The 27,283-nt window shown below is 54.3% G+C and overlaps 1 protein-coding gene across 1 annotated transcript in view; it reads right to left on the bottom strand.

Annotated features, from left to right (window-relative positions):
- Positions 1–24,903, bottom strand: part of DOC2B (double C2 domain beta) — a 29,912-nt gene extending 5,009 nt beyond the window's left edge. Inside the window, exons 1-4 of the mRNA XM_058817764.1 lie at positions 24,567–24,903; positions 14,342–14,421; positions 8,402–8,476; positions 5,644–5,753 (exon numbers count right to left, since the gene is read on the bottom strand). Coding sequence (XP_058673747.1) covers positions 5,644–5,753; positions 8,402–8,476; positions 14,342–14,421; positions 24,567–24,903 — 602 coding nt within the window. The remainder of the gene's footprint in view (positions 1–5,643; positions 5,754–8,401; positions 8,477–14,341; positions 14,422–24,566) is intronic.
- Between the last annotated feature and the right edge of the window lie 2,380 nt (positions 24,904–27,283).

Genomic DNA, 27,283 nt, shown 5'->3' with positions numbered 1-27,283 from the left:
CCTTTCTCCATAAAAAACGAAAAAACACCCACTCCCTTTGGAGTCCATCTCCCCATGGGTGGCACTTCTTCCCCCAGGGACCACAGTAATTAAAGATAAATTATGCCCTGTGATCCCACCTGAGGGTAAATAATTACACAGCACACCTCTGGCCTGCTCAGCATCTGGCTGGTTTATCCATGGATGGGTTATCCCTGCCCATAAATCTATTTATCAATAGATTATTTATCTGTGGATGCTTTAGTGCCTTATCCAAGGATGGTTTGACCACCCTCATGCTCACAAATGAGCAGCAAGGAAGCAAGGAAGCCATGGGGATGTCTCAGTGCCACAGCACAAGGATCATCAGGGCTGGGGAGCAGCACAGAAAAGGGGTTTGGGGAAAAAAAAAATAATGATATGAGCAGGAAAATAGGGAATGCTGCTCTCCAGAAAAGTGTGCTGGATGCAGCGTTACTATAGATACCCACAGCAAAAACCACCCCACCACAAGGCTGAAATCCTCAAAGAGAATCTCAAATGCAGGCACAATGTTCCCCATTTCCTCTCCTCTTTCTTGTAAAGAACAAAACCAGCAAAGGAGCAGCAGCTCCAGAGCTCCACTGCACTTGCCAGGAGTGTGGAGGGGATAGGAGGGGACAGGAGGGGACACAGGGAGCTGGCAGCCCAGGATCTGTGCCTACACCCAGCAATTGAGGAGTGGTGCTGGCTCCTGGGCACTCAGGGAGACAGGGTTTGGGATGGTTTACCTCTCAAAAACGTGACAATTCTCCTGGCAATGTCCAGGGGAGCACAGCAAGATCCCAAACACAACGTCCTTCTTGCTGTGAGAGCTCTGGAGCCTCAGGATGGGCAAAAGCCCAGGAAGGAAAGGTGGAAAACTCCAGTGCTGGTGGCAGGGAGAGCATCTCCCACATCTGTCACACTGGGCCCTGTTTCAGTGCCCTCAGGGACATGGGAAGGCCCTTGGGAAGTGGATTTTGGCACTGGGAGCTGTCCCTGCCATGAACAGTGGAGCTGGAGACACCTCCAGGTCCTTCTCAGCCCCGTTTTTCCTGTGGCACCTCTGGTCCCCACATTTGTGCCCATCTGCTGTGATGCCCAGAGGGAGTTTTGTGCCAGCTCTGCCAGTCCCAGCCCCAGTTCCTCCTCCCAGCTGCAGTTCATCCCCTCTGGAATGGGATTTGCAGCACTGGCCCATCAGTGAGGGCAGTGAGCTTTGAGTGAGACGAGCAGGAAGCTCCAGCCCCATCCCTCCCTTTGGAAAAGGGCATACTGCAATCACACCAGCTTGGATTTCATTAGGAGAGATCCATGTGATGGAATTTTCATGCCTTGGGTTACAAAATCAGCCCCATGACAAACAGCACGAGTTGCCTCTGGCAGCTTCATTCCCCTTCCATCGCCAGCCTGGAACTGGAGCTTCACCCCTTCCCCATCTCTCCTTATTAACCCAAATCCCTCCAGCCTGGTGTTCCATTTGATATCCTCACCGTGGGGTCGTGATCTTTACATTAATGGCTGTGAAAAGCACCTTGGAAGGAAACTAAGCAGCAAATGAACAATCACTGCTCATTAAACCTCTCCTCCCTCCCACTCAGCCCGGGCTCCTGGGCTCCAGCCCTGACTCACTGAGCGGCTCCAGCAGCTGACTCATGGCTTCTGCTCCCTCACACGGGCTCCTTCCCAGTGTGGAAAGGGGAAATGGGGGTCAGCAAGGACCCTTTTCCATAAAAACACCCAGAGCAGAGCCTGAGATCATCCCCTGTACCTAAAATCCCCAAGGGGGGCTCCCCGCAAGGAGCAGGTGATGCTGGCTTGGTTCAAGGACAGGCCACACCAGGCAAGGAGACAGAATAACCCCTTGTGAAAGGCCAGTTCTCCAGAAAACAAAAGGAGGATTCCATCATGGGCTGCACCACAAAATGCCTCCAAGTCTGAGCACAGAAAGCACAGCAGAAATGAGCTGTAATTACAAGTGCACCTGCAATTCCGAGCAAGCCTCATTCATCCAGACTAAAGCAATTTGGGACCCCAAACCTTGAAGTGGCTGCATTCAGCTTATTAGTCCTGATCAAATACTATTTTCTGAATAATACATTTAATGAGTCATGATGTTTGTCAAACACATGATTAAACAAAGAATTCCTGGCATTCGTGGGCTAGCTGAGTAGCCCATGAATAATGCATCAGCTCGCCAATATATCTGGATATGAATAATTGTATCCAATATCTGGCCAGCTCGGGTATTTATTATGAATGCAATTTATTTATTGTATATTACATCTATTATTTAACTGGGGGAGATTGTATCCTGCCTGTTCCAGCTTCCCCTGCAGCATTTCTCTGCCTCCCCCTGACACTGTACCCCGTGGTGGCAATGGGGGCTCCAGGGTGGGATTTCCCCCTTGCTGCAGGCAGGGAATCTGTCCCCAGTCCCATCCATCTGTGCACTCCAGGGTGTTTTGCACGGCTCTGAACCTGCCTTTTCCCAGGCTGGTGGGTGGCTTCATCCCTGCTAAGCCTTGGGCTCCACTCAGGGATATTTAATTCAATGAATGGATGAGACCTTTCGAGATCCTCCCACCTGCTGCTCTCCACGAAATCCCAAATATCTGAGGGGGTTGCTTCATTAACAAAACCCTGCTTGCCAGAGCAATTAGGTGGGCTGCCTTCACCTCTCCTTCACCTCGGGGAGGTGGGACAGCAAAGTCACTGCACCACTTTGGACAAGGCCATGCAGGGATGAGGGAGAATCTGGGCTGGGGGCTTGGGAAGGAGGGGATCCAACACCAAACCCTCTGGGATGTCCTGACAAATGCCACTTGTCCCCTCCACAAGGCTGCAGGCCCTGTCATGGTGCCCCATGCCAGCACCACCCCAGCAATCCATGCTGGACACATCCCACCAGGTGGGCAGGGAAGATTTTTTTTTTTTTTTTCTGGGTGCTTTTCCAGCTTCCCTGCCACATCTCCAGGCTGCAGGGAGGCAGCTTTGATCTCTCTGCCTTTATTTTCACATTAAAGAGACTCTGGAATTGCATCCCCTGCCCAGCTCAGCACCAGGGAGGCTCCCAGGGAACGGGCACCACCCAGAGCCAGCGAAGCATCACTGATGCTCTTTCAAGCAGCACCAGCTGCCTGGCAGGAGCCTCAACTGATTAACACAGGGAAAACCAGAGTCCTGCTGGCTTTGAAGGTGGCTTTTGCTCGTGGAGAAGGAGATATTTGGAGGAGAAGATGGATGGGTGAAGCAGAGCACCCAGTGCATGGAGATGTTTTCTGTGGGGAGTGAAGGGCCAGCTCAGAGCAGGGAAACAGCTCCAGCCACACCAAAACACTGACAGACAGCCAGTTTAGATGGGATATTGGGAAGAAATCCTTCCCTGGGAGGGTGGGCAGGCCCTGGCACAGGGTGCCCAGAGAAGCTGTGGCTGCTCCTGGATCCCTGGAAGTGCCCAAGGCCAGGTTGGACAGAGCTTGGAGCAGCCTGGAATAGTGGAGATGTCCTTGCCCAAAGGAAATTATCTTTAAAGTCGATCCAGCCACATTCTCCTGCACACTGAGGGATTCTAGGTGGGGTACAGGGGTCCGTGCACAGTTCTGAACTTTGGGAAGGGCACAAGGATCTCCATAGGTTGTCAAGCAGGAATGGGATGGGGCAGAGCAGGATTTCTGTGGGGAAAAAGGCAAATCCAGCCCTGCACATATTTTGGTGCATCCTCCATCTCACAGCTCCAGGATCAACAGCCCTTCCCAAGGGAGAATGGGCTCCCAGAGCCCTGGAGGAATGAGGGTCGAGCCCTGCTGCTCCCTGTCTGCTTCCAGCAAACAACTCAGCCAACATCTCCTTACAAACCCATTTCCACGCTTGAGGAGGCTGCAAACTTCAAAGCCTGCAGTGGAAAAAACACCCACCAATAATAACAACAAACTGGAGGCTTCCCAGCCCCACCAGCCTGCAGCACTTCCAGCATGACTAATGCTTTCCAAGTGAAATAATAATAATAATCCACGGTGCTGAATTCCTCACCACCCTGCACTCTGCAGACAACAGGTGGGCTCTGCCCTGGTTCACCTTCCAGCAGCACCTTTCACCAGGCAGATTTGAGCTCCTGGCATGGGGAAAATCACAAAACCCCAGGGGCATCTGCAGGTGAGGAGGGTGGGATTGCAGCCACGGAGCTGGCAAAGCCCTGAGTGCTTGCAGAAGGATGTAAAATCCTTTCTTTGCCAGTGTAAAATCCTTTCTTTGCCAGATTTTACAGCAAATCCTGCAGAACAGCCCCAGATCAGGGTGCTGATTGAGCACCCGAGGCTGCTCACAATTCCTGCCCTCATCCAGGTGGGGCAGAGGCCAAAACATGAGAAATCTTTGCACTCACATGTGTCAGCTCCCTGCAGAGCATCATTCCAAGCTCTGCCCCTGCCCAGCTCCACCTTCACACAGCCTCTCCCAGCCCCTGGGAGATGCTGAATGCACAGACTGAACCAGCAAAACAAAATAATAAAATAAAGACTTACATTCTTTGTTTGTTTGGACAATAATTCAACAAAAAGCTCAGCTCTGAAAGGGACCCAGAACTTCCCTGAGGAGATTTTCTCAGCAAGACACAACCACAAAGCCTCAACACGTGCCCGTGAGAGCTGGGCATGGAGAGGTTAAACCCAAACCACAGCACCTGGGCAGGCAGGAAGCAACCAGAGGGCTTTGAAGGTAAAGATGCAGCAGGAACAGGCTCCTCACTGCCTCCCCCAGCCCTGTAAATCGGCTGTCAGTGTCTTGGGGGGAGATGGATGCATGCAGGGCACACACCCCAACTCTGGGTTTGAGGGGGATAACTCTGCCCTGCTCTGCTGGGAGCAGCTCCAGCATCTCCTGTGGGGCTGGGCATGGGTGGGATTGTCCCTGGGATGGGGAGGTGCAGAATTGATGGGGGTAGCATGGTCGGGACGGACGGAGACGAGAGATCTTTGAGGCCAGGCCGTGGAACTTGGGGTTTATTGCAGAGGGCCTGGGCGCAGGGAGCTGCAGCCACAGCTCGGAGCAGGCCCGACAGAAGAGAGGGGCAGAGAGGATGAGAGGGTGAGAGAGTAAAAGGGGTAAGAGCTTAAAAGGCAAGAGCGAAGAGACAAGAGGTGAGAGCTAAGAGAGCGAAGTTCCCAATCCAATACCATAAATCATCTTCTGTGTTGAATATTCTGATTCTCACTAACCAATCTAATACAAGATACAAATCCTACAGCATTTACATACAGCCTATAAGAATCATTACATTACCACACTGGGTTACATTTTAAACCCTAAAAGCTCCTCTGTGGGCCCCTTCTGCCAAGCTGGCAGGGTCTGCTCTGACCTTGGGCCTGTCTGCAAGCAGAGGGTGTTGTTCCATCAAAAGGGGATCACCTTCAGCTGGCCACACCATTGTTTTCCTGTTGTTCAGTAACCGAGGTATCTCAAAGCTTGCTTTCATTTCAATCTCACTTACAGTTTCCATATTCTCAAAATCTTTTGCCAGACAATCATATTGATAAGGCTCTCCTGTTTCATCTTCCCCAACAGGGAGGGACAGCTGGCAGGGTGCTGGGGGGAGGAAGGGAGAGAGGGAGGGAGGGAGGCTGTCCCCCCAGGTTGGGGACCCACCTGAGCGTCTTGCGGATCATGTCCTCGTCGGTGATGCCGTAGTAGGTGAGGGTCTCGTTCCACGTGGGGTTCAGGGTGTTCCTCAGCGTTTTGGTTCTCAGCTTGTTTGCCTGGCAAAGCAGAGCAGGTGGGGTCAGTGGGGTTGGTCATCTGGGCAGCAGAGGAGGCCCAGTGTCACTGCCATGTTTGCTGGAAAACCCCTTCGCCAGGATTTCTTCTTCTGGGGAGCTGAGAAGCCTCAGAGAAAACTGAAAACAGTAATTATCTGATGGTTTTATCTGATTGTTTTATCTGATTGTTTCTCTCGTGTTTTGCTGTTTTGGAATGTGGTTTGGAGATTGTTCATCCAACATGTGAATTGTTTTTACTTAATGACCAATCACTGTCCAAGCTGTGTCAGGACTCTGAGGAGTCAGTCACGAGTTTTTAATTAATGCCTTGTTAAACCTTCTGTAAGGGCCCTTTATCTATTCTTTAGTATAATTATAATATAATAATAATTATAATTATAATTATAATATAAATAAAATAAAATTAAAATAAAATAAAATATAATAAAATATAATAGATTCTATTTTGTTATAATAAAAGAAAATAAAACATTTAATAAAATATGTATAAAAATATAAAAATAAAATAGAATAATATAATATAATATAATATAATATAATATAATATAATATAATATAATATAAGCCTTCTATGAACATGGAGTCAGATTCTCAATTTCTCCTTCATCCTGGGGACCCAGCAAATGCCACAGCCCAGTTTGGGGACAAAGGGACAATGGGCGCTGTCACTGTTCTGTCTCAGTGCTGGGACCCTCATTTGGGTGGCCCAAATCCACCCCTAATCCAGCAAAAACCTGAGGGTCAGGGACACAGCAACTCACTCATTTCCAAACCATCCCAGCCCCTCATCCTGGAGACAGCCAGCAAAATGGGAACCTTGGCAGAGCACGGACCAGGATTTCATTTAAGCAGTAAGAGAGAGCAAGGGAGAGGAAAAAATCCTTTCTGGATTAAATAAAAAAAATGCTGATTTGTTGTTCTGGCTGTTTGTTTGCGCTCCTGCTCCCAGCACAGCTCTTGATCCTGCCTGACTCCAAACCAGTTCCCTGGCAGGTGTTTTGTCAGCACCAGCAGGAGGATGGGGACAGCAGGGCTTGTGTCCCCTGCATGGATGGGACATCCTGGCACACAGCCCAGGGGACAGGGATCTCCTCGCTCCCTGAGCCCCTCTCATGTCTGGGGACAGCAGAATAAAGAGGCTGAGGCTGCAGGTTGGGCTTCTCCACCCGGCTCCCAGCCTGGCACCGCCTGGCAGAGCAGCAATTTTCCCTCTAATGAGGTGTCAGACAACTCAATCCCTGCCTCAGCTGCTGCTGTGCCTCAGCACATCCATACCTCCAAGGTGTCTTGCGGATCTTTATGGGGAGCTGCTGCATTCCCCACCCTGGGTTTAGGAGCCCTGAGTGATGAGGAGAGCAGGGAAGCACCCACAGCCTGCTCAGGTCTGCAGGTACCTGATCCTGATCCCCGGGGCTCCAGGGACTGGGAAGGAAAGCGGGGTGACATGAACATCACCCAGCTGCCAAAGCTGCCCTGGGAAGGGACAGGAGTGAGATCAGAGGAGCTGAGCTCCGGGAATGCCTTTTCCTCCCATCTGGGATGACTCAGGAGTCAGCACCAGCTCTGCATGGGGAATGAACCCAGCCCTGCTCCCACGGGTGCCTGAGAGCCCAAATCTGGGACAGAAACACCTGAGGGACTCAGGGACTGTCCTGCTGCAGGAACAACCCAAATCCCAAATCCCAATCCCCCAGAGCTGCTCCCCTCTCCCAGGGCAGATCCAGCAGCACTGTTTGGAACAGAGCACAAAGATGGGGCAAGGATGGGGTCCCCCCATGGCCTGTGGATCTGCAGCTCCTGTGTTCCCTCCCCTCCTGCCTCCCCCAGCTCCAGCAGCAATGCTAATCAATGGATTTGCAATACATGGGGACGATGATGATGATGATGATATTGCTGCTGAGAGCGCTCGCGGCTCCGCGCGCAGCGGAAATTCAGGATGTGGTTAAAAACTCCCTCTGCCACCCTGAGCACTGGGAATTAATCCAACTGAACTGTAACAAGTAAATACACCTCCCCTCCCTCCCTCCCCCCCCAAAAAAAAGGTCTTTCCTTTCGTGTGGAATAAGAGTGCAATTAATATTCCTGACACACACATCGAGCATTTAAATTCCACATCCCCATCACTTACACCCAGCTCTCACCACACATCAATATCTTTAATTACTCTTCTCTCCAGCAAGTGCTGAACCTAAGGAGATGGAAATATTTCCCTTATGATTTATACTCTGTTTTATTATGATCTGAGGGGTTTTAAATGCAAAAGGATAAGGATGGAAAAAAAAGGGGGAATTAAAAGGGTCCAATTTGTTTATGGCTGAGGATGTTTCACTCAGTGCTTCCCAGGGCTCCTGGAATGCAGCATTCCCATGCTGGGCTCCCAAGGTAAGCAATCAGGGCTGGCACCTGGCTACCAGCCAGTGGTTTCCCAGCAGGGCATTTTCCATCCCTGTAAGGATGGATTCAACCCCAGTTCCTTCCTCCTGCTCTCTCTGAGCGTTTTTCACTCCAGACACGCAAGCTCTGGGTGCAGCAGCCCACAGCCCCTGGCTCAGGAGCTTCTCCCAGGCCTGATTTCCAATGAGAAGCAGCAGCCCCAGGAAAGGAAGGACAATGAAAAGGTTTCTCACCTTGCTGGCCCCGGGGAGCAAGTGCAGCTTGACATAAGGATCAGCCAAACCATTGTGGTCCATTGGCTTCAGCCCCTGAGGAGGGAACAGCAAAAAGCAGGAATCAGGAGGGCAGGGGGATGCTGGGGGGCTCACTGAGCCCATCCTGGGGTCCATGGAGCTGCTGTGGCTTCCCCAGGGTTTGGGAAGGAGGGGAGAATGAATTCTGCAGGATCCAGGCTCAGCGTTCCAGTCTGAGGGGCTGTGGGAAGCTCCTCACCTGCACATGGCACCATCCAACCTTCCCTCCCTCCCTGCCATCCTCATCACATTCATTTGGGGGTGAAAGAGAATCAGTGCAGTGATTTCCCAGCTTTGAAATTACAGGGTTCTGTCATTGAATAATTGCTTCTGAGCAAACACACACCTCTGCTGTTGTGGTGCCACTTGCAGAGGGTGTGATAGCACCTACCTACTCTTGGTTATTAAGGAAGAACAGCTCCAGGCCAGTGGGAGGCTGGTGCCAGCCAGATGCTGTGGTGTTCACAGAGTAAATTTGGGGTTGCAGGAGGAACCAATCCAAGGAAACGCTCCCTGTGGCCATTCCTGATGGGTTTTCTACAAAACCCTCACAGCTCTTAGAGGATGATGTGGATCAGGTTTGTTATCAGGGAGGGACAAGCTGTGCCTCTGTTCCTCTTCTAAACCCCCCCAAAATGATCCAGAGGTGATGCACAATTCCAGATCAAAGCCACACCTGCACAGACTGCATGGACAAACAACTCCACAGGGCAGGGAAGCAAGTCAGGAGGGTGAGAAATGGAGCCTAATTTTCAGCAGCCCTAAGTAGAAATGAGAATGGCTCCCTGGTGGAAGCCCTTGGATTATTTCCAGCCTGGCTGTGGGATCCCTGCAGGAATTACTGCTGGGCTGGCTGAAGGCAGGGCTGTGCCTGGATCAGAGCAGGGCTCTCTGCAGAGGTACCACCCCATCCTGGCTCCAGGGGGATGCTGAAGAGTCCTCACAGCCTTGTTGTGAGGAGCAGAGTGCCTGGATAATGAGTGTGTGTGTGCAGCTGCCAGGATCCAGGGGCAGGGAAGCATTTGTATGGAATTCTGCGTGCAGAAGGGATGCAGCCATCCAGGATCTGGGCAAATCCAGCAGGGAAATGCCGGGGGAATCATAATCAGGTAGGGATTAACTCACCCAGCCTGACCTATAGCACCACAGGACCTTCTCTGAGCTGCAGTTTTGTCCAGGATGCTCCTGACCTTGGGAGCGTCTCTGACTTGGAGCAAGGGCTCTGCCACAGAGACAAACCTGCTGCCCTGGGGCAAGGGAGGCCAAATGGTGCCCAGCAAAGAGGATTTTGCTTCTATAGCAAAGCCACAAGGATAAAAATACCAGCAGTGAATGGAGGTGAACCTGCTTTGAGTGCAGCCTCTGGGGTGGTGCCTCTGGGCCAGGAGATGATGGGGATGGGGCAGGCAGGGCAGGAAGGGGCTGGGCTGTCCCCAGGCTCTGCACAATCCACTGGTGCTGTCCCTGGCCAGAGGTGCCCAACCTGCCCGGGCTGCACAGCAAATGAGATCAGCACAGAGCAGGCAGATTCCCAGGAAAATGGATGGAGAATGACAAGCAGCTCTGTAATTCACCCATCAATTCAGCTCAATTAAATTACCTTCTGAGGAGGCTATTAAAGGCTTTTTTAATAGATGTGCTATGGAAGATGGAGTGACAGGAGCCTGGAAAATGGCTCCTAATGTCACGTCTACCTCCCTCCCGTGTCACTGGATACGTGTTTGGCACAAACAGCTGAATTTAGCAGGGCTCTGCTTTGCAAGGATCCCTCCCACAAAGGGAGAGCCCCCTCTGGGTGCAGGGACCACCACCTGGAGCTTCTCCAAGAGGGACGAGAGGCAGACAAGGCACAGAGTCACCCCCAGCTCCATCTGGGGAAAATCCCTGGCTCCAACCCTTCCTGCTGCTGCTGCTGCGCTGATTCGTGGAGCTGAGATCAAGTTTCATCTTTTCCCTTCCTCTACCCAACCCCAAAAATCTCTGCTGCAATCCCACAGAGACCTCCAGCTCCCTGCACATGCCAGGCTCTGCCAGCTGCTCCCCGTGCCAGTGACATTTAGCTAATCAATAGGATTTAATTACAGCTCGGGCTAATCGGGGGCTGCCGATTAACGCCGCGCTAGAGGCGGCCAGAAATCGCAGGAGATGGATCCATTCCATCCCTCACCCCACAACCAGCTGCCTGCCCAAAAACCAGCCTGGCTGAGCCATCCCATTCTGGAAAAAGGGGGCAAGCTGCATTTCCAGCCTGCCAGCCCAGAGGAGCCCAGCAGCTGGAGGAATCTCCCTGCAGTGATGAATATTTATGAGTCAATACATAAGTAATGATCAGCGCAGACCTCCAGCACTCACCTCGGGTGGAAGGGAGGGAGGGAGCAGCCAAATGCTCAGTGGGGTGGAAGCTCCTGGGTGTTTTCTGGCCAGAGGTGCAGGGAGAGCAGCCCAAGGATGCTCCAAAGGGCAGCAGCTGCCTGGAGCATCCTTCACCATTGCCCTGCAGCCCCCTGAGGCTCATGCCAGGCATCTTTCTCCCAAAAGCAGGAGAACACTGGAGTTGTAGGATAGCACATCCTGCTGTGACTGTGCTGCATGCCCCTATAAATCCCCTATGGACTGAGCACAAAGTGAGATCCTCAGCAAAGCCATGGCATGGCACCAAACCAGGTGGCTGCACATTCACCAAAACCTTTTCCATCCTGTTTTCCAGGTGATGCCCAGCACAGCCCAGCTCTGCCCCACGCAGGACAGCAGAGACCCACACAATCCCAGGGCTCATGCAGGGGAGAGCCCTCCTGCCAGCCTGGCTGCTCCTGCAGTCCAGGAATGAGCTTCCACAATGCCCTGATTTATTCTGCTATTGATCCGAGCTGAGCTACAGCGTGTCTGAGCCCAGCCGTGCCTGAAGTGTGACGGGCGGGGCTGCTGAGAGCCAGCAGGGCCAGGTGGTGCTGCCAGCCTGGCTGCTCCTGCTTTTCCTGGCTTTTCCTCCTTGTTCCTGCATGCTCCTGCCTGTTCCTGGATGCTCCTGCCTGTTCCTCCTTGCTCCTGTCTGCTTTTGCCTGCTCCTGCCTGTTTCTCTCTTTTCCTGCCTGCTCCTGCCTGTTCTTCCCTTTTCCTGTCTGCTTTTGCCTGCTCCTGCCTGTCCCTGCCTTTTCCTGGCTTCTCCTGCCTGTTCCTCCTTGTTTCTGTCTGGTTTTGCCTGTCCCTGTCTTTACCTGGCTTCTCCTGCCTTTTCCTGCCTGCTGCTCCTTGTTTCTGTCTGTTCTTGCCTGTTCCTGCCTTTTCCTGGCTTCTCCTGCCTGTTCATCCTTGTTCCTGTCTGCTTTTCCCTGTTCCTGCCTGTTCCTGCCTTTTCCTGCCTGCTCCTGGCTTCTCCTGCCTGTTCATCCTTGTTCCTGTCTGGTTTTGCCTGTTCCTGCCTTTTCCTGGCTTCTCCTGCCTCTTCCTGCCTGCTCCTGTCTGTTCATCCCTGTTCATCCTATCTACTTTTGCCTGCTCCTGCCTGCTCCCACCTGTCTGGTGACTCCCAGAGCCTCCCAAACCCTGCTGTGAACTTACACCCCTCAGAAACCCCTCAGAAACCCCCTCCCAAATATTCCCAGGCACAGAGGCAGGGTGAATCCCCACGTGGAGTGAAGTCCTCAGAGCAGGGAATGGCTGGTGGAGCACCACAGGTCGGATTGAACCTGCTGGAGTGATAATGGGACTCGTGAGGAACAGCAGCAGATATAGAAGTGCTGGAGATTTAAAAAAAAAATAATAATACAGAGAAGTAAAATAAAGGGAGAGAGGGAGGTTGTTTGGGGTTATCAGAGAGAAAGAAAAACGTGTCTCACGTGGCTGGGATAGGTTTGAATGGCTGCTGGCAGCAATCAGAGCTCCAGGAGCTGCTGGAGCTGGGCACAGCATGTCCCTGGAGGGTGACACAGCCACCCAGGAGGGTAAATCCAAGGGTAAATCCAAGGGTAAATCACATCCCAGCCCTGCTGGGGCTTTTCCCCCATCTCCTCCTCTGCAGCTCTGCCTGTCCCAGCCCCGGAGCCAGCGGGGTCCTGGCCCTTACCTTTCTGTAGTCAAGTTTTGGCAGCTTTCCCCAGGCGAGAGATGAAATGAGAGCGAGCAGATGGCAATGTAAATAAAAGAGAAAAATGGGAGAATGAGAGCAGAATGGAAATGAACAGGACTCGAGAGCTTGAATGTCAGGGTGGCTCTGCCCTCCCCAGGGGCACGGGGGTGATGCTGGGGTGCCCCCACAGCCCCGGGTGGGCACCGCAGGGACCAGGGCTCTCCTGTGCCAGCCCTGCCTGTGCCATTGCTGATGTGAGATTTATCAGTGGCTGCCCAGAGCTCTCTCCCTCCTCGCTGCCTTCCACCCACTCCAAACCCAATTAGAAATCTCCTCCTTGGCTCGGCTCCCGTGTGCGCCGAGGGAAGCCTGACCCGGCGGATCCACAGGAGACAGGGAGGGGAGCAGAGCCCAGAGTCTGCCCCAGCCCTGCCCTGCTGGCACCTGGGGGTGCTGCCCTGGCCAGGAACAGCTCCAGGAGAGCTGGGGTAAATCCTTCCACCCCCATCCCCAAAATCCAGCTTTGCTGCTGGTGTTCCAGCCTTGGAGAACCACAGCAAACGAGCCACGGAGGGGGGAGAAGAGCATCCTATGGAGGCAAACAGCATGGTCTGACCCTCTGGGGGGGCTCAACCTCTTCTCCTGCCTTCTCCAAACCCCCATCCCTTCCCAAGATCTGCAGGGATTGAGGTGCTTCCCCCCAGCCCATCAGGAGCCCTCTCCGATGGTCACTGTGTGATGCAGAGGGGAACCCAGCAGCATCTCCCACAGGCTGCATCAGGACCTCGTCTCCCCGTTCCTGCTCCCAAATGCGCAAAAAAAGCCCCTAATTGCCTCAATCACGCAGACGGCAGCACTTTGGGGCCGTGATTAGCAGCATTTAAAAGAGCCATTTATAAACCGACAGCCGGTCACAGTAAATAACAACATCGGGATGGGCTGCTGGAAAAAGCATCAGCCATCAATCCCTGCTCGTCACGGGGGATGAGCAGCCGGCTCCCGACCCTGGGAACGCCCTGAGAGGCAGGGATGGAGGGGAAGGAGAAGGCAGAGGGGCTGGGGAGGTGGTGGAACCCAGGGATGCTTGGCACAGCCATGGATGGGGCTCCCTTGGCACAGCCATCGATGGGGCTCCCTTGGCACAGCCATGGGTCAGATTCCCTTGGCACAGCCATGGTTTGGGTTCCCTTTAAGAGGAATGGCAAATTTGTCTTTCCAAACAAAGCTGTGGGTCTGCTGGTAGATAAAACCAGCACTGGGAGAGAAAAGAAACAATGGGAAGGATTCCACTGATTGACGAATGGAAAAAAAAGAGATTTGCTTTTACGAATAAACTTTAGGTTTGCTGATAAACGAAATTAGACATTGAAAGATGAAATAAACAATGGGGAAGAAAAAACTCCAAAATTCCATAAGAATTAAAAGTTAAAATGGAGCGTTATACATTAGAGGTGAAATCTTTGGTATCAGGTGTATTGGGAAGTGTGAACCTCTCGAGTACCTCAGAAACAGGGAAAGAGAGAAGGGAAATATAGACGGAAATTGGGATAAAAAGGAGGCTGCATCCTCCAAAAATTCAAGAAATGCCAGAGGAATACCCCATGGCCTCTCCCTTTATTGGAATAAAGCCAAAAAGGACTCTTCTGTCTCCTTTTTGGACATAAACCTCTGGTGTCTGTGGATTAACTTTCCTAAGACCTTGGCACAGCCATGGGTCAGGTTCCCGTGGGTCGGATTCCCTTGTCACAGCCATGGATCACATTCCCCATGGCACGGGCAGTCCCTGCTGTCCCCCCAGGCAGGCTGGGCCCTACCTTGGCTTTGTTGATGGTGCAGTGCAGAGCGTTGTTCTCCTGGTCGTAGAGCAAGCTGAAATCCAGCGTCCCCAGCGCGGCTGCAAGGGAGGAGAGATGTGATTAACCTGCAAGCACGGGGCTGCTCTCCCTCTGAGCACTCAAGGAGATGCTAAAGAGCAGGCTGCAGGCATTATAAAGCACAAAGCATCCTGCTGGGAGCCCTGTTATGAAACGTGGCCGTTCCCAGGTTGGTTGGCACAGCCCTGGGAGAGGAGTGAGGATGAGTGGGTGCAGCTCTGCAGCCACAGCTTTGCTTCCATGGGCTCTCACCTGGGCTATCCCCATCCCTCAGCAGCCTGGCTGCATCCAGCAGCTCCCTGTCCCCCAGGAGATGAAGGATGTCCCCTGGGAAGATTTTGGGAATGGCTGGGACACAGCTGAGAGCTGCTGTTGGCACATCCTCCCCTCCAGCGCCGCTGGCATTCCCAGAGCGTGTATTTGTACAGCGACACCTTCAAACAAATGAGCCACCAGTGGGATCCCTTCCCAGCTCCAATCTGGCTGCAAACTGTAAATTAAACCCAGTGAGGATGGAAATACTTTCCTGGTTAAAATGAAAAACACCAACAAGCTTTTAATCAGCTCAGTGCTCCTTTATGGCATCCTCAGGATCCAGGAGTGGCAGCGTCTCCTGGGATGGGACACAGGAGCAGAACAAAACCAGAGGAGCCTCAGCAGCAAAATCCCTTTTGATTTGAGGGATTCTTTCCCTTTGGATGATCTGAGCACATCTCACTAATCTAAAAGCCTTAAAAAGACAGGCTTCCCAAAAACATGGCTTAACCTTCTCCAAGGCTGCCAGGCCTGATTTGCACACCAAAGCCTGGACATGGAGCAGCCTCTGCCCTGGCTCAGCTTTACCTGACACCAGCCTGGAGCTTCCAGGGTGGCTCTGGACACAGCAAACCCCACTTTTCCATGCCCACCTCCCCAAAAGAGTTTTGCCTGAGTGCTGCCCTGCCACCAAGCACCATCCCACTGCTGTTTCCAAGGTAACTGCACCTTCCTGCCGTGTTCAGAACGTGAGAAAACATCCAAAATAAAAACCAGAACAGTTTTGCTTAATGTCAAAGCAGGGTTTGCTGACTGGAAAAGAGTTGGACAAACTTTATGGGAGAAAATAAAGTGCTTTTTTTTCCCCCAGCATTGATAGCAGCAAGGCACCCACGGAGTTTAAGGATATTCAGGGGACCAAAACCATCCTACTGCAATTTCACAGCGATCTCCCAGCCCAAAGGAAAAGGAGCTACAGGTTTGCCTGCTGGCAAGAGGAAAAAAAAATCATTTCTCCCAAGCAAATATCTTGAGTTCAAAGCAGAGTAAATACCCAGAGAGAGCTCTGCCAGAATAATGTACCCCCGTGGTTGTGCAGCAATTTCATGGCACGTTAGCTCCTGGTCTGGGCAAGGCACAAATCAGAGGGGTTTTACCTGCCAGGGGAAGATGAGGGGCAAGGCCAACCCTGCTGTGCCTCGTGCTCCATCTCTGGGTCTGGCTCCAATGAGCATTTCCAGAGCAATAATTCCCAGCTAAAGCCCCTGCACACCCTGCAGGGAGGGAGCACCAGCACAGCTCTGGGTGCTCTCAGTGCTGGGCAGCTCAGGGATGGCAGCGTGAGGAGCTGGAGGCTCCACAAACCCAGTCAGCAAAACTTCCCAAATCTGCATTTTTCACTCAAGAGCGGAAGATGAAAGCTCCGGTTTCGGAGCCTCATCATTTCCACCTGCCCTTTAATCAGCATTTCCTGCCAGCCCCACCGCTCTGCCCTCCGAGTTCAAGCTGTTATTTTATTTTTATCACAGAAGGGGGCCCGCGGTTCAGCCTGCTGCATTTGGCAATTTATAAAACAAATTAAAAAGCTTGGCAGGCAAACAAGAGCTCGGCCAGGAAACACTGACAAAGCCCCAGCCTGGCCCCGGGGCGAGGACAGCGGGGAGCACTGCTAAAAACACCTAAAATCACCTTCAGACAGCAGCAGGAGCTTGTTCTGCAGGTGGGGACTCAGGTCCTGCCCTGAGCTCTGCATGTCCATGAGCACACACCCAGCAGTTCCCATCCCTCTTGGAAATGGAGCCCTGCATGTCCATGGGCAAACATCCAGCAGTTCCCATTTATCCTGGAGCTGGAGTCCTGCATGTCCATGAGCAAACATCCAGCAGCTCCCATTTCTCTAGGAGCTGAAGCCCTGCATCCCTGGCCATGCCCTCCCAGCCCTGGAGGGGTTTTCCTCTAGGCAGAGATGGTTTTTTATGGATGGTGAGTCTCAATTCCCAAGGAAGGGCCTGCCCTTACGCAGAGGGATGTGGAAACATCAGCACAACGCACGCTAATTGTTTAAAAATGTGGCTTTTTGGTAAAGGGGAGGAGGAAAAGTTTGCCAAAAAGGGGTTTGGCAGCCAAGGTGCTGCTGTGGAGCTGGAGGTGAGCACTGCCACCAGATGCCCAGGGTTCATGGGACACGTTCAGGACAGGGTGACAGCCCCACAGCCTCTGGCACATCCTGGGAATGCACAGCCAGGGATGGATCCAGCCCAGACAAAGCTGGAGATCCTCAGGGCTGAGGAGGTGGCAGGAGACCCTCAGCTGTACCAGGAGAAGGAGCCACCCCTGCACCCCACAGGAGCACCCAGTGAAGCCCCAGGAGCCCCATCCCAGCCCTGTGCTGCTGCAGGGCTCAGCACAAGCCACCAACCCTGTCCCACTGCTCCCACTCCCAGCAGCACATCCAGCCCTGACTCCGGGAATCCTGCACCCCCAGCTGGCAGGATCGGGCCCAAAACCTCTGCAGAGCAACCTAATCCCCCTCCTTTAATTGCTGTCCCCCTCCCACTCGAGATGCAGCTCGATTGTGATCTTAATTAGGGGAGCAAGTACCTAAAAAAGAAAAGGGCAGCAATTAGACTCAAAGCACTGCTACCAGGATTATTTAACTCGACTGGGCTATTCTGAACACTGCCCTCTAATCACAGAGGCTGCAAATAAAAAATATAAATAAATGCCTTTGTCAGGCTTTACAAAGGCAGCTTGGCGCTCTCCAGACAGCAGGCAGGATGTATCATTATTATTACAATTATTCTGCTCCAATGATAAAATAACCATTAGGAAAACTGAACTCATTAGCAGGTTCTGACCCTCTTTCCTCCCCGTGAGCTGGGAGAGATTGATGGGAAGGCTCTGGCCAGGGCCTGCCTTTTAACACAGCCTCTAAAAGGAAAAATAGATCCCACTTGCACGGGAAGGTGGCCTCTTCTCCCACTGACCTTTGGGGAAAAACCCCACCTTTGGGTGTTTGGATTAATTCAGGGGGCCAGGGGGTGATTGGGGGGCAGCAGGAGCAGCAGATGTGTCCCCAAGTCAGCAGGAATTTATTGTTTATTGCTGACATTTCCTGGCTGAGCCCAGGGTGAGGCCAGGCTGAAGGAGCTTCTATTTATACCTGTGGGATGAGAGGCAAAAAACCCGTGGTGATGGATCTGAGCTCTGCTCCCTTGCCCAGCCCCTGCCCTTGGTGGCACAGCCGCCCTCTCCACAGCTTGGGATGCTGCAAAGAAAAGAATTTCACATCCCAGCATGTGGAAAAGCCACTGTCGCTCCCAGAAAGAGCTTCAGCAAAGCCTGGAGGTGATGATGGAGCACACTCCTTACCCTCCCAAGGCAGGTGTGACTGCTTTAGAGAGCCCAGCAGAGCTCCACAGCAGGAGAAGTTGAGGTGTGCACACAAAAACCCCACTATAGAACTAATTAAAAAGGAGTCCAAAAAGCCTTAAGTCCCTGTGCTTATCAGCATTGCTGCTCCCAAGATAATCTGCTCACGGATTTTGTGCCAGGGAGATCAGAGTGGAGCAGTAAAAAGGCTGCTGGGGATTGTCTGGATTAGCTCTCCCTTACAGAAAGCACAGGTTCAGTAACCTTCAGATTGGGTATTTTTTAATGCACTATAAAAGATAGGTCCCTATTCTTCCATTGCTTTAATTTTCCCTTGCAATGGAGATAATTTTAAAGGTCCTGAAAGGCAGCAAGTAATTCTGCACTCTTACAGCCCCATATAAAATGTTGGCAAATGACTCCTCAGGAGGAACAGAAATTATCATCTCCTGCCATTTCCAAGCCTGGCTGCTGAAGAACATTTTGGTGGGTGTGCTCCTGCCCCCCCTGGCATCCTGAACACATCCAGTGGCACACGAAGGGGACTTCGGGACTGGCTCCATGAGCCTGGAAAACCTTCAGGGTTCTCCTGGAAAACAGCACCATCAATTCCTGCAGCTGGGGCTGAGCTCCCTCAGCTCCCTCAGCATTCCACCTGGGCACTGATCCACTCAGGATGCTGCTGGGCAGTCAGGGATGGATCCCAAAGGTGCTGAGGACAGCCAGGTGTGCCCGGTGGCAGCACTGACCTCTGGCATGGAGCTCCAGCCTTGGCATCACTGCAGGATCTGGCGTGCTGGAGGCAGCTGGAACAGGGCACGACTGAAATCTGGCATCACCCTCAGCCATCCCATGAAAGCAGATCCTCTGGGAGGTTTTGGGGCACGTCCCAGGGGCAGCACAGCACACATTGGGGCATGAACATCCCCGTCAGCACCACAGGAATCAAGAGATCACAGTCTCCAGCTATGTCAGGGAAGGGATAGGTTGGATATTAGGAAAAACTTTTTCACCGAAAGAATAATAAAGAATAATAAAGAATAATAAAGAATAATAAAGAATAATAAAGTACTGGAACGCTCTTCCCAGGGAGGTGGTGGAATCACCATCTCTGGATGTGTTTAAAAAAAGCCTGGACATGGCACTTGGTGCTGTGGTCTAGATGAGGTGTTAGGGCACAGGTTGATCTCAGAGGTCTCTTCCAACCTCATCATTCTGTGATTCTGTGACTCTGATGTGCTGCTGGCAGGGCAGGACATCTCCAAATCTACAAAAAACCCCAGCAGGGAGCAGATCCAGCACACAGGAGGAGACCTTCCCTCCTCAGCTGAACTCCGTGGGATCAGGAGCGAGGAACAAACACAACTTTTCTCTCTTGCAATGCTCCCTGCCTGGCCGTGGGTTTCTCACTTAAAATTTGCAGCAATTAATATTTCTTCATTTTGGAGACACGGAGCCAGCCCCTGGTAAGCTCTGGAGCAGGGAGCTGCTTCTTCATGGGGTTGGTTGATGGATGCTCATCAGCTCCTCTGTCTTCTCCAGGAGGAGTGTTCAGAGGAACACTTATCTGCTCGGAACAGTTCAGAGATGCAATTATGTTTTACAGCACTAAATGGTCCCTGATGTCAGCAGCAATTAGACTTTCAGCAATTTCAGTTTAGAGATGGCCTTCAAATCTCTCCCGCTCTCCTCCTCTAATGAAGTACAGCACTGCAATTAACAACCCCCCAAAATTGCCTTCAGTGTTAAATACAAAGAGGAGAGATCAGGGAACCCCCTGGGAAGAAGGGGTGTCTGTCTGTCTCTCTGTCTGTCCTCCTGCACTCTGGAAGTGGGGCAGGTGCAGGGCTGTGGGAGGAGGGACCCTCGTTATCCAGCAGCTGTGGCTCCTTCATTAGCAGAGGTGCCAGAGGCCACAGCCCATATGCTGCTGCCCTGGATGCTGCAGGAGGGATGCCCAGGCACACCCTGCTCACCCTGCTGTGCTTTCCTCTCCTGGTGTTCCCCCCCAGCACTTTGGGGTGTCCCTGCCCGTGGGAAGAGCAAAGCTCCTTGGAGGACCAGGATGTGCGTCCTGCACCTGGATGTCACTGCTGGGAGGGCCAGCAGGAAGGTGTGAGAGCTCCCAAATATCCCACAGGAAAGCAGAGAGGAGCTGATCCAGAGTCACTCCTGGGACACCTCAGTGACACTGCCCAGTCCTTGCTCACGTTTCTCAGACTGTGCTCTGCTTGGCAAAGCCATGCTCTGCTGAAATCTCTGGTGGTTTGTTTGGTTTCCTGAGCGAGAAGAATACTTCTTTTGGCCTTATCTGGATTGAAAAGACGATTCAAAGCTTATAAATAGCAGTTGCAGCATATGCTAAGGAGCTGTGCTTCAGAAGTAAATACCCTGCTCGTGCCTCGCCGTCTCCTCTGCCTCCCCCTGTCTGGCCACAATCACTGCCAGGTGACTTGCACACCCTGCACCCCTTCAGACCTTCCTCCTTCTTTACATCTTCAAGCAGCCAGTAATTAATATCTCCATGATGGCTTTGCCTGCCTAATTATCTCCTTTGCTCAAAATAAGAGTCTTCCTAAATAACTCGTGTGGCGCTGCAGGCGTCACGAGCCGCCGCGCACCAGGACTGGCCTCTCAGCTGCACTTTGGAGAAGTGCTTTCCATGCTGCTGCAGCTCCAGAGCTCAGAGGATGCTCTTCCATGAATAAAACTGGCCAAGAGGTGGAATGGGATGGGTTGGTGCACACAGGAGCAGGATGGGGCAGCATTTGCAGGGATAGCGGCTCCCGCTGCAGCCCGTGGCTCCCAGGCTCTCTTCTCACCTGGAAACCCCGAGCCAAACACATTTGGAGGAGGGAAGGAATTCCAGTGTGGCCAGAGCCTCTTTCCAAAGCCAAACAGCAGCTCAGAGAATGGGGCATTTCTCCAAGGGCTGGAAACTTGATTGCCTGTGTAAGGAGGATGGCTGCTCCCTGCAGGGCTATCCCCTGGCAGTGCCCCCTCCCAGGGCCTGTCCCTACCTCTGCTCATCCAGGAATTCCTTTAAAAATCCCCCAGGTACAAATTCCTGCTGGTGCTGTGGAGGGGAAGGTGCAGGCAGTGGAGGGGCAGCAGCATTTGGGTGGAATCGGTGGAGATGGGAGGCGAGAGCAGCTCCTCACAGGTGGCACATTGCCATCTAGCTGGCATTTGCTTATTTTCCCTGCAACCCGAGTTTCCCTGGCACTGTGCTGCCCGGCTGGGTGGGGAGCATCCCTGGTGGCTGGGGAGCTGCTGCTGTCACAGGGGAGCCAGCAATGAGGTGACAGCCAGGTGTGAGAGGAGCAGGAGCCAATTTCCCCTCCCAGCCTCCTGCCTGGTCCAACAGCACCAAACCATCTTTCTGCAGCAAATACACATTTCCCTCCTCTCCTGCCTCATTCCTTCCACCTCCTCAGCAGCTCTGCTGGGGACAAACCCAGTGCAGGAGCAGTTCTGCTTTGCCAGGGCAGTGCTGGGTCCCTGTGCCAGGGTCTCCCAAGGGTGCCCACCAGAACCCTGCAAACCCTCACAGCAGCACTGCTGGCAGGGAAGAGCTGGCTCCATGGAATTCCCAGTGATCCCAGAGCCAGCCCAGATGTCCTCACTCGTTTTCTGCTGTGCTGGTTCCCTGCCTGCTCCCTGCATTCAACAGGCTGCTGGAGAGGTGTGCAGACCCACAAACCTGAGCCTGCCATGGCTGTCCCCAGGTGTTCTCCCACCTCAGCCAGGTCCCTGCCCATCTCTGGGAGGGTTCCACCTGCTTCCCTCAGCCTGGGGGTTCCCAGATTTCCAATGCCAATTCCCTGCTCCCTGCAGGTGCCACACCTGGTCAGGCCACTCTGCCTGGATGGCAGCAGGCACTGCAGCTCCCACGGGCTCCACAGACACTACAGGCTTTGCTGGTGGGGTCTGGAGCACAACTCAGCGCAGGATTAAAGAACAGGGTGCAGCCAGCCAGCCCAGGGCCAGGCAGGACCCACCCTGCCCTGCTGGGGTTCTGGAATTCGGGCTGGGATGGCAGCTGAGGTGCTGCTGGAAAAACCCCAGAGCGCCCAGGCTGGAGCAGTAACTCCAGGCAGGAAGGAGCCTGGGGAAAGCCAGACAATTGCTGCATTTCTCCAGGCAGGGGCAGCTCTCCTCCTCCCACCCTGGCACGGAACCCACAGGCAGGTGGGACAAACAGGGGGGAGCCCTTCAATCCTCCTCCTCCTCCTCATGGATCCTGCCACCAGAATCCCTCCCCCTGCACCTCTCCAGGGCTGGGAGCATTTCTGAGGTGTGAGGAAAGTTGTGCCTGGCAAAATCTCGATTTATGGGTGCTGCACCCAGCTGTGACACCTCCATCCCCAGAGACCCCCTGAGCCCCCAAGGGCACTGACACCACTGACACCTCAGTGCAGGCACAGACAGGTTCTCCAGGGGAAATTTAGTGCAGGTGACTAATGCAGCATCCCTGAATCACCCTCCAGAGATGTGGGGGAGCTCCACACACTCCCCAGCGTGGCTGATGGCTCCAGTCAGGCTGCAGGATCCCCTCCCTGCTCCCAGCTCTTTTCTGCATTTACAACTCGGCTGCTGAACACGGGGGAGTGCCAGTCCCACCCTGCACGCTCGTGCCGGCCAATGTCCTCAGGGTGTCTGTGCCAGCCCGTGCTGTCCCCAGCGCTGTGCCACCAGCGCTGCCACCTCCCTGCTCTGCTCCTGGCGCTTCTGTGCCTCTGCCAGCCAAAACCCCACCACACCTCTGGCAAAACAGCCTCAGCAGCTTTGCCTGACACCTGTTACGCTGCGGGAAACACTTCCTAACACCAGCCTGGGTGAGAGAAACAGCCGCCGGCCCCGGCACAGAGCCAGGCTGCTTCCAGCACCCAGGATTCAGCATCCAGCACCCGGGATCCAGGATCCAGCACTCAAAATCCAGCATCCAGCACTCAAAATCCAGCATCCAGCACCCAGAATCCAGCACCCAGCACCCAGGATCCAGCACTCAAAATCCAGCATCCAGCATTCAGCATCCAGCACCCAGAATCCAGATCCCAGCACCCAGGATTCAGCTTGCAGCACTCAAAATCCAGCGCCCAGCTTCCAGCACTCAAAATCCAACATCCAGCACTCAGGATCCAGCTTGCACTCAAAATCCAGCACCCAGCATCCACAATCCAACATCCAGCACTCAACACCCAGCTTCCAGCACCCAACATCCAGCATCCAGCACTATCCAGGGATAAATACAGAATGCAGAGCCCTGGGCAATTTCCGAGTCACCCCAAGAAAACGCTGCACTCTGGGCCCCCAAGTGCCACACTCCCCTCTGGCCCTGCAGCCCGGGTTTCTCCCGTTCCCACTGTCAAAGACGATGCGATAATTAGAGCAGCTAATGACCCAAAGCCGGTTAAAGTCCCCGTGAAGTGCCCGGCTGGGACAGACGCGGCTTAGCAGAGATGTCCTCCTGCCTGGCAGTGCCAGGGCTGCCGCCCCTCCACGGAGCCGTGACCCCGACACCAGCATGGGCACAGAGAGAGTGTGTGCCAGTCTGGGGCTGGCACCCAGCGCCAGCCTCACTGTCACAGAGGGACACAGGGACAGCCGTGCCACCGTGCAGCAGCACAGCCCTTTGGGGTCACACTCTGGGGTGTAAATGGGATAAATGGCAGCAGCCCCGCGGCCGGCAGCGATGCCGAGGCAGGGCTGTGACATTGTGACATTGTGCCAGGGGAAAGCCACCGGGGCCGTGACATTGTGCCAAGGCAAAGCCACCAGGGCGCTGGGCCCTGCGCGGCTCAGCCTCCCCTTCCCCCAGGACCAGCACGCAGCACCCGCTCCCTTCTCCCTTCTCTTCTCCCGGCTCCAAACTTTGCATCCCCTCGCAGGCTCTGTCCCCGGAGGCTGGGCTGGATGGAGCCCTTGGCTTTTCTGTGACACCGAGGGAAATCGGGCGGTCCCGGGGGCCCAGGGCCGGGCAGCGCTGCCGTGCAGCTCCAGGCGCCGGCTGGGAAGGACGATTTGGGTGGGGAGGGGTTAACCCTTGCTGCAAACACCTGCATCCGCCACGGCCAGAGCCTTCTGCTCCCAAGGCCCCCCTGGCTCTCGGTGAGGAATGGAGGCATGACACGGCCGGAGTTTGCCGAGGCAGAGCTCGCATTCCCGACGCATCTCCCCGCTGTGGAGCCGGGCGATGCCGGAGCCCACGGCCAGCTCATCGCACCGCCCAATCCAGCCGGGTTAAAAGGCTCTGAGCCCACCCGGAGGGCTGCAGGCACGGAGCCGAGCAGGGACGGAGGCAGAGGCGTGCACACCAAGCACGACAGCAACTGGTGGCTCTTGGGAGACTTCCCTACTTAGGGTTCAGCATCCTGCCTGGCTGCGGCACGGACACTCCCAGGGCCCCCGAGCATCACCTGGGGGCTCCTCAGCGCTGCACTGCGATCCCAGGTTCCCCAGCATGGACAACCAGCCCCAAACACCCACCCACGTCCCCAACACCGTGGCAAACTCCCACGGAAACTTAGCAACTCACTGCAATCGTCCGACTCGTAGCCCTCGGGGTCCACCAGCTCCTCGGGCGCTTGGCTCCTGGCCGGCTGCTCGGCGGGCGTCGCTCCGTGCGCTCCGAAGAGCTGGTCCACATCCTCCTCATCCTCACGGGGATGCTCGGAGGGGCTGCCCGAGGTCTGGCTGGGCGCGGGGCGAGGGGCGCCGCTGCTGCTGCGGCCGACGGCGGCGGGGAGCCCGCGGGGGAAGCGGGGGAAGTAATCGGAGATCTGCTTGATGGGCTTGATGGGGCCGGGGCAGACGTCAATGGCCATGTGCTCCTGGATACTTATGGTCATTTTCTCTCCTTTGCGGAGTGTCATGCATGCGGCTGTGGCTGCCGAGCTGCCCCCAGCCCCGGGGAAGCCCGGAGAGGGAAGTTTCAGCCGGGGGCAGATGAGGAGGAGGAGGAGGAGGAGGCTCCGGAGGGTTCCTTAGGTGGTTGTGGCGCCCTGAGCCTCGGTGGCCGCACGCATGCTGCTGCTATTGCTGCTGCTATTGCTGCTGCCGCTGCCAGCCCCGGCGCTCGCACGGCCCCTGATCCTGCCAGCGCTGCCGGGGAATAAATGAGCGAGACAGAGAGACGGATAAGAGGCAGGGGGTGGGCTCTCGGGTGATGTCACCAGCTAGCAACAAAGCGGTGCCCAGCAGCGGAGGAATGAGGGCTGTGGCCGGCCTGGCGCCCCGGGCACACGGCCAGCGGCGTGGGCAGCCCGCCCTGTCCCAGGAGCTGGGGTGATGGGGTGAGGGAGGTGGGCTTGGATTCATCGCCCTGGCAAAGCGGGGCTGGTCCCTGCCAGACCCCTCCTGAGGTCACCGGGCAGGGTTAGGAGCCAGCGTGCTGGTGTGTCACATCTGGGGTGGTGTGGAGAGGGACAGGGACAGCCCCCAGGGGACAGGGACAGCCCCCGAGGACCCTGAGAGCCTCTAGGGACAGGGACAGCCCACAGGGACAGGGACAGACCCCAGGGACGTGACAGCCCCACAGGCAGCGCCAGGGAGATGCTGTGCCAGGGCGATGCTGTGCCACATCCCCAACCTGGGGCACAGATGCCATCACTGCCCACTCCCTGCAGCCCCCAGGGGCAGGGACAGCCCTGATTCGGATCCCTGCTGTCCCAGCCCACAGCAATGTCCCTTCCAGAGCTCAGCACCGGCTGGATGAGCTTCTGGAGCTGGGGACACACCGGGGATAGAAGCAACACGTGTGCCCTGCTCAGGGTGGCACAGCCCCTGCCAGCTGGTGTGTGGCTGTGCCATGGGGCTGGTACAGCACCACAGGGATGGGATGGGACAGGGCTCAGTGCCACTGTGGCCATGCTCAGCACCCCTGCTGGGCACGGCCAGGGCCCAGCACAGCCAGGACAGGGACAGGCTCCACCACAGGCTCCCTGGAAAATGCTGAGCTGTGCTGTGCTCTGCTTTGCTCAGGGAGTTGTCTCAAACTGCTGGTTTTACTCATTCCCCCCGTATCCAAATCAATAAATCTGTGGCCTCACAAGCTGCTGGAAGTGGACTTTTCAGCAAGGAGTGCCAGAAGGGAAACACTGTGAGAAAATGATGCAAAATCCTGCCCAAGTTACTCACCCTGCACAGGAAAATGTGCCTGAAATATTTCAGAGGAGCAGCCTCAGCTCTGGGGGGGTCTGGTGTGAGCCTGGGACACTTGGCATGCTCTGCTCACCCACCACCATGCCCAGCTGCCCACCAGGTAACCTGGCACATCCCTTAGCCATGCACACAGAGCTGCAGGCCCCTGGCAGGCAAGTGATTATTAAAAACAAAGCTCTGTTCTCTTCAGAGGATTTCCCCCAAATCCCAACAAAATGACACCCAACCTGTCTGTCTGCAGCAGGGAGTTCAGCTTTCATTCACAATTTGGTAAATGTTAATGCAAGTCTTTGAGTCATAACACACTGACACCAGGCAAACCAACCTCATTCACTCCTCACAGGCAAGTGAATGTTTCTCTCCTGAAGCATCCAAACTTGTCACTGCTCCGCACCCAGACACGAGGCACATCTGAGGATGATCTAATGACCTGGGAGAGCAGGAGGCAGCTCACTGCCCCTTTTTGTGCCCCTGCTGTGTTTTCACTGCTCCTTTGTGTCCCTGCTGTGTTTTCACTCCCAGGTGGCTCCTGCCTGTTGCAGGTCTGACAGCACATCCAGCCTCAATTTAACTCCCTTCCCACATGCAAGGACATTAATTCAGAAGGAAATGTCACTCAGAGGCTGAAAACCTCACAGGTGGGCTGATTATGGGTGGGAAGATCACGGCAAGCACAAGGAGGTACCTCTGGGTTTGGGTGTGTTCATCCACACAGGCTCCATCTTCGGGTGCAGCACGCAGGATGTGGTGTGGACTCAGAGCGAAGCAGAAATTGGGCCTGATGCCCAGAAAATAGCAGCAATTTCCTCCGAGAAAGGGCAGATAAATAAATAAATAAAATCAAGTTACACGCGAGAGCCTAATGCCGTTACTGCCATTGCAAAAGCGTCATCGCTTCAAACGCTTCCTCAAAGACCCAAATGGGCAAAGATTGTTTTATAGGGCTGAAAATCAAGGCTCTGGGAATTAAACTGAACCTCTGGACTCTTCTTCCTCCTGTTTTATAGGGCTGAAAATCAAGGCTCTGGGAATTAAGGGGAACCTCTGGACTCTTCTTCCTCCTCCTGCATCCACAGCTGGAATCAGGATCCA

Source organism: Ammospiza caudacuta, chromosome 20 (assembly GCF_027887145.1).
Source record: "Ammospiza caudacuta isolate bAmmCau1 chromosome 20, bAmmCau1.pri, whole genome shotgun sequence".
Taxonomy (NCBI): Eukaryota; Metazoa; Chordata; class Aves; order Passeriformes; family Passerellidae; genus Ammospiza; species Ammospiza caudacuta.
Note: the sequence above shows the minus strand (reverse complement) of the source record. Positions and strands in the feature narration are given on the sequence as shown.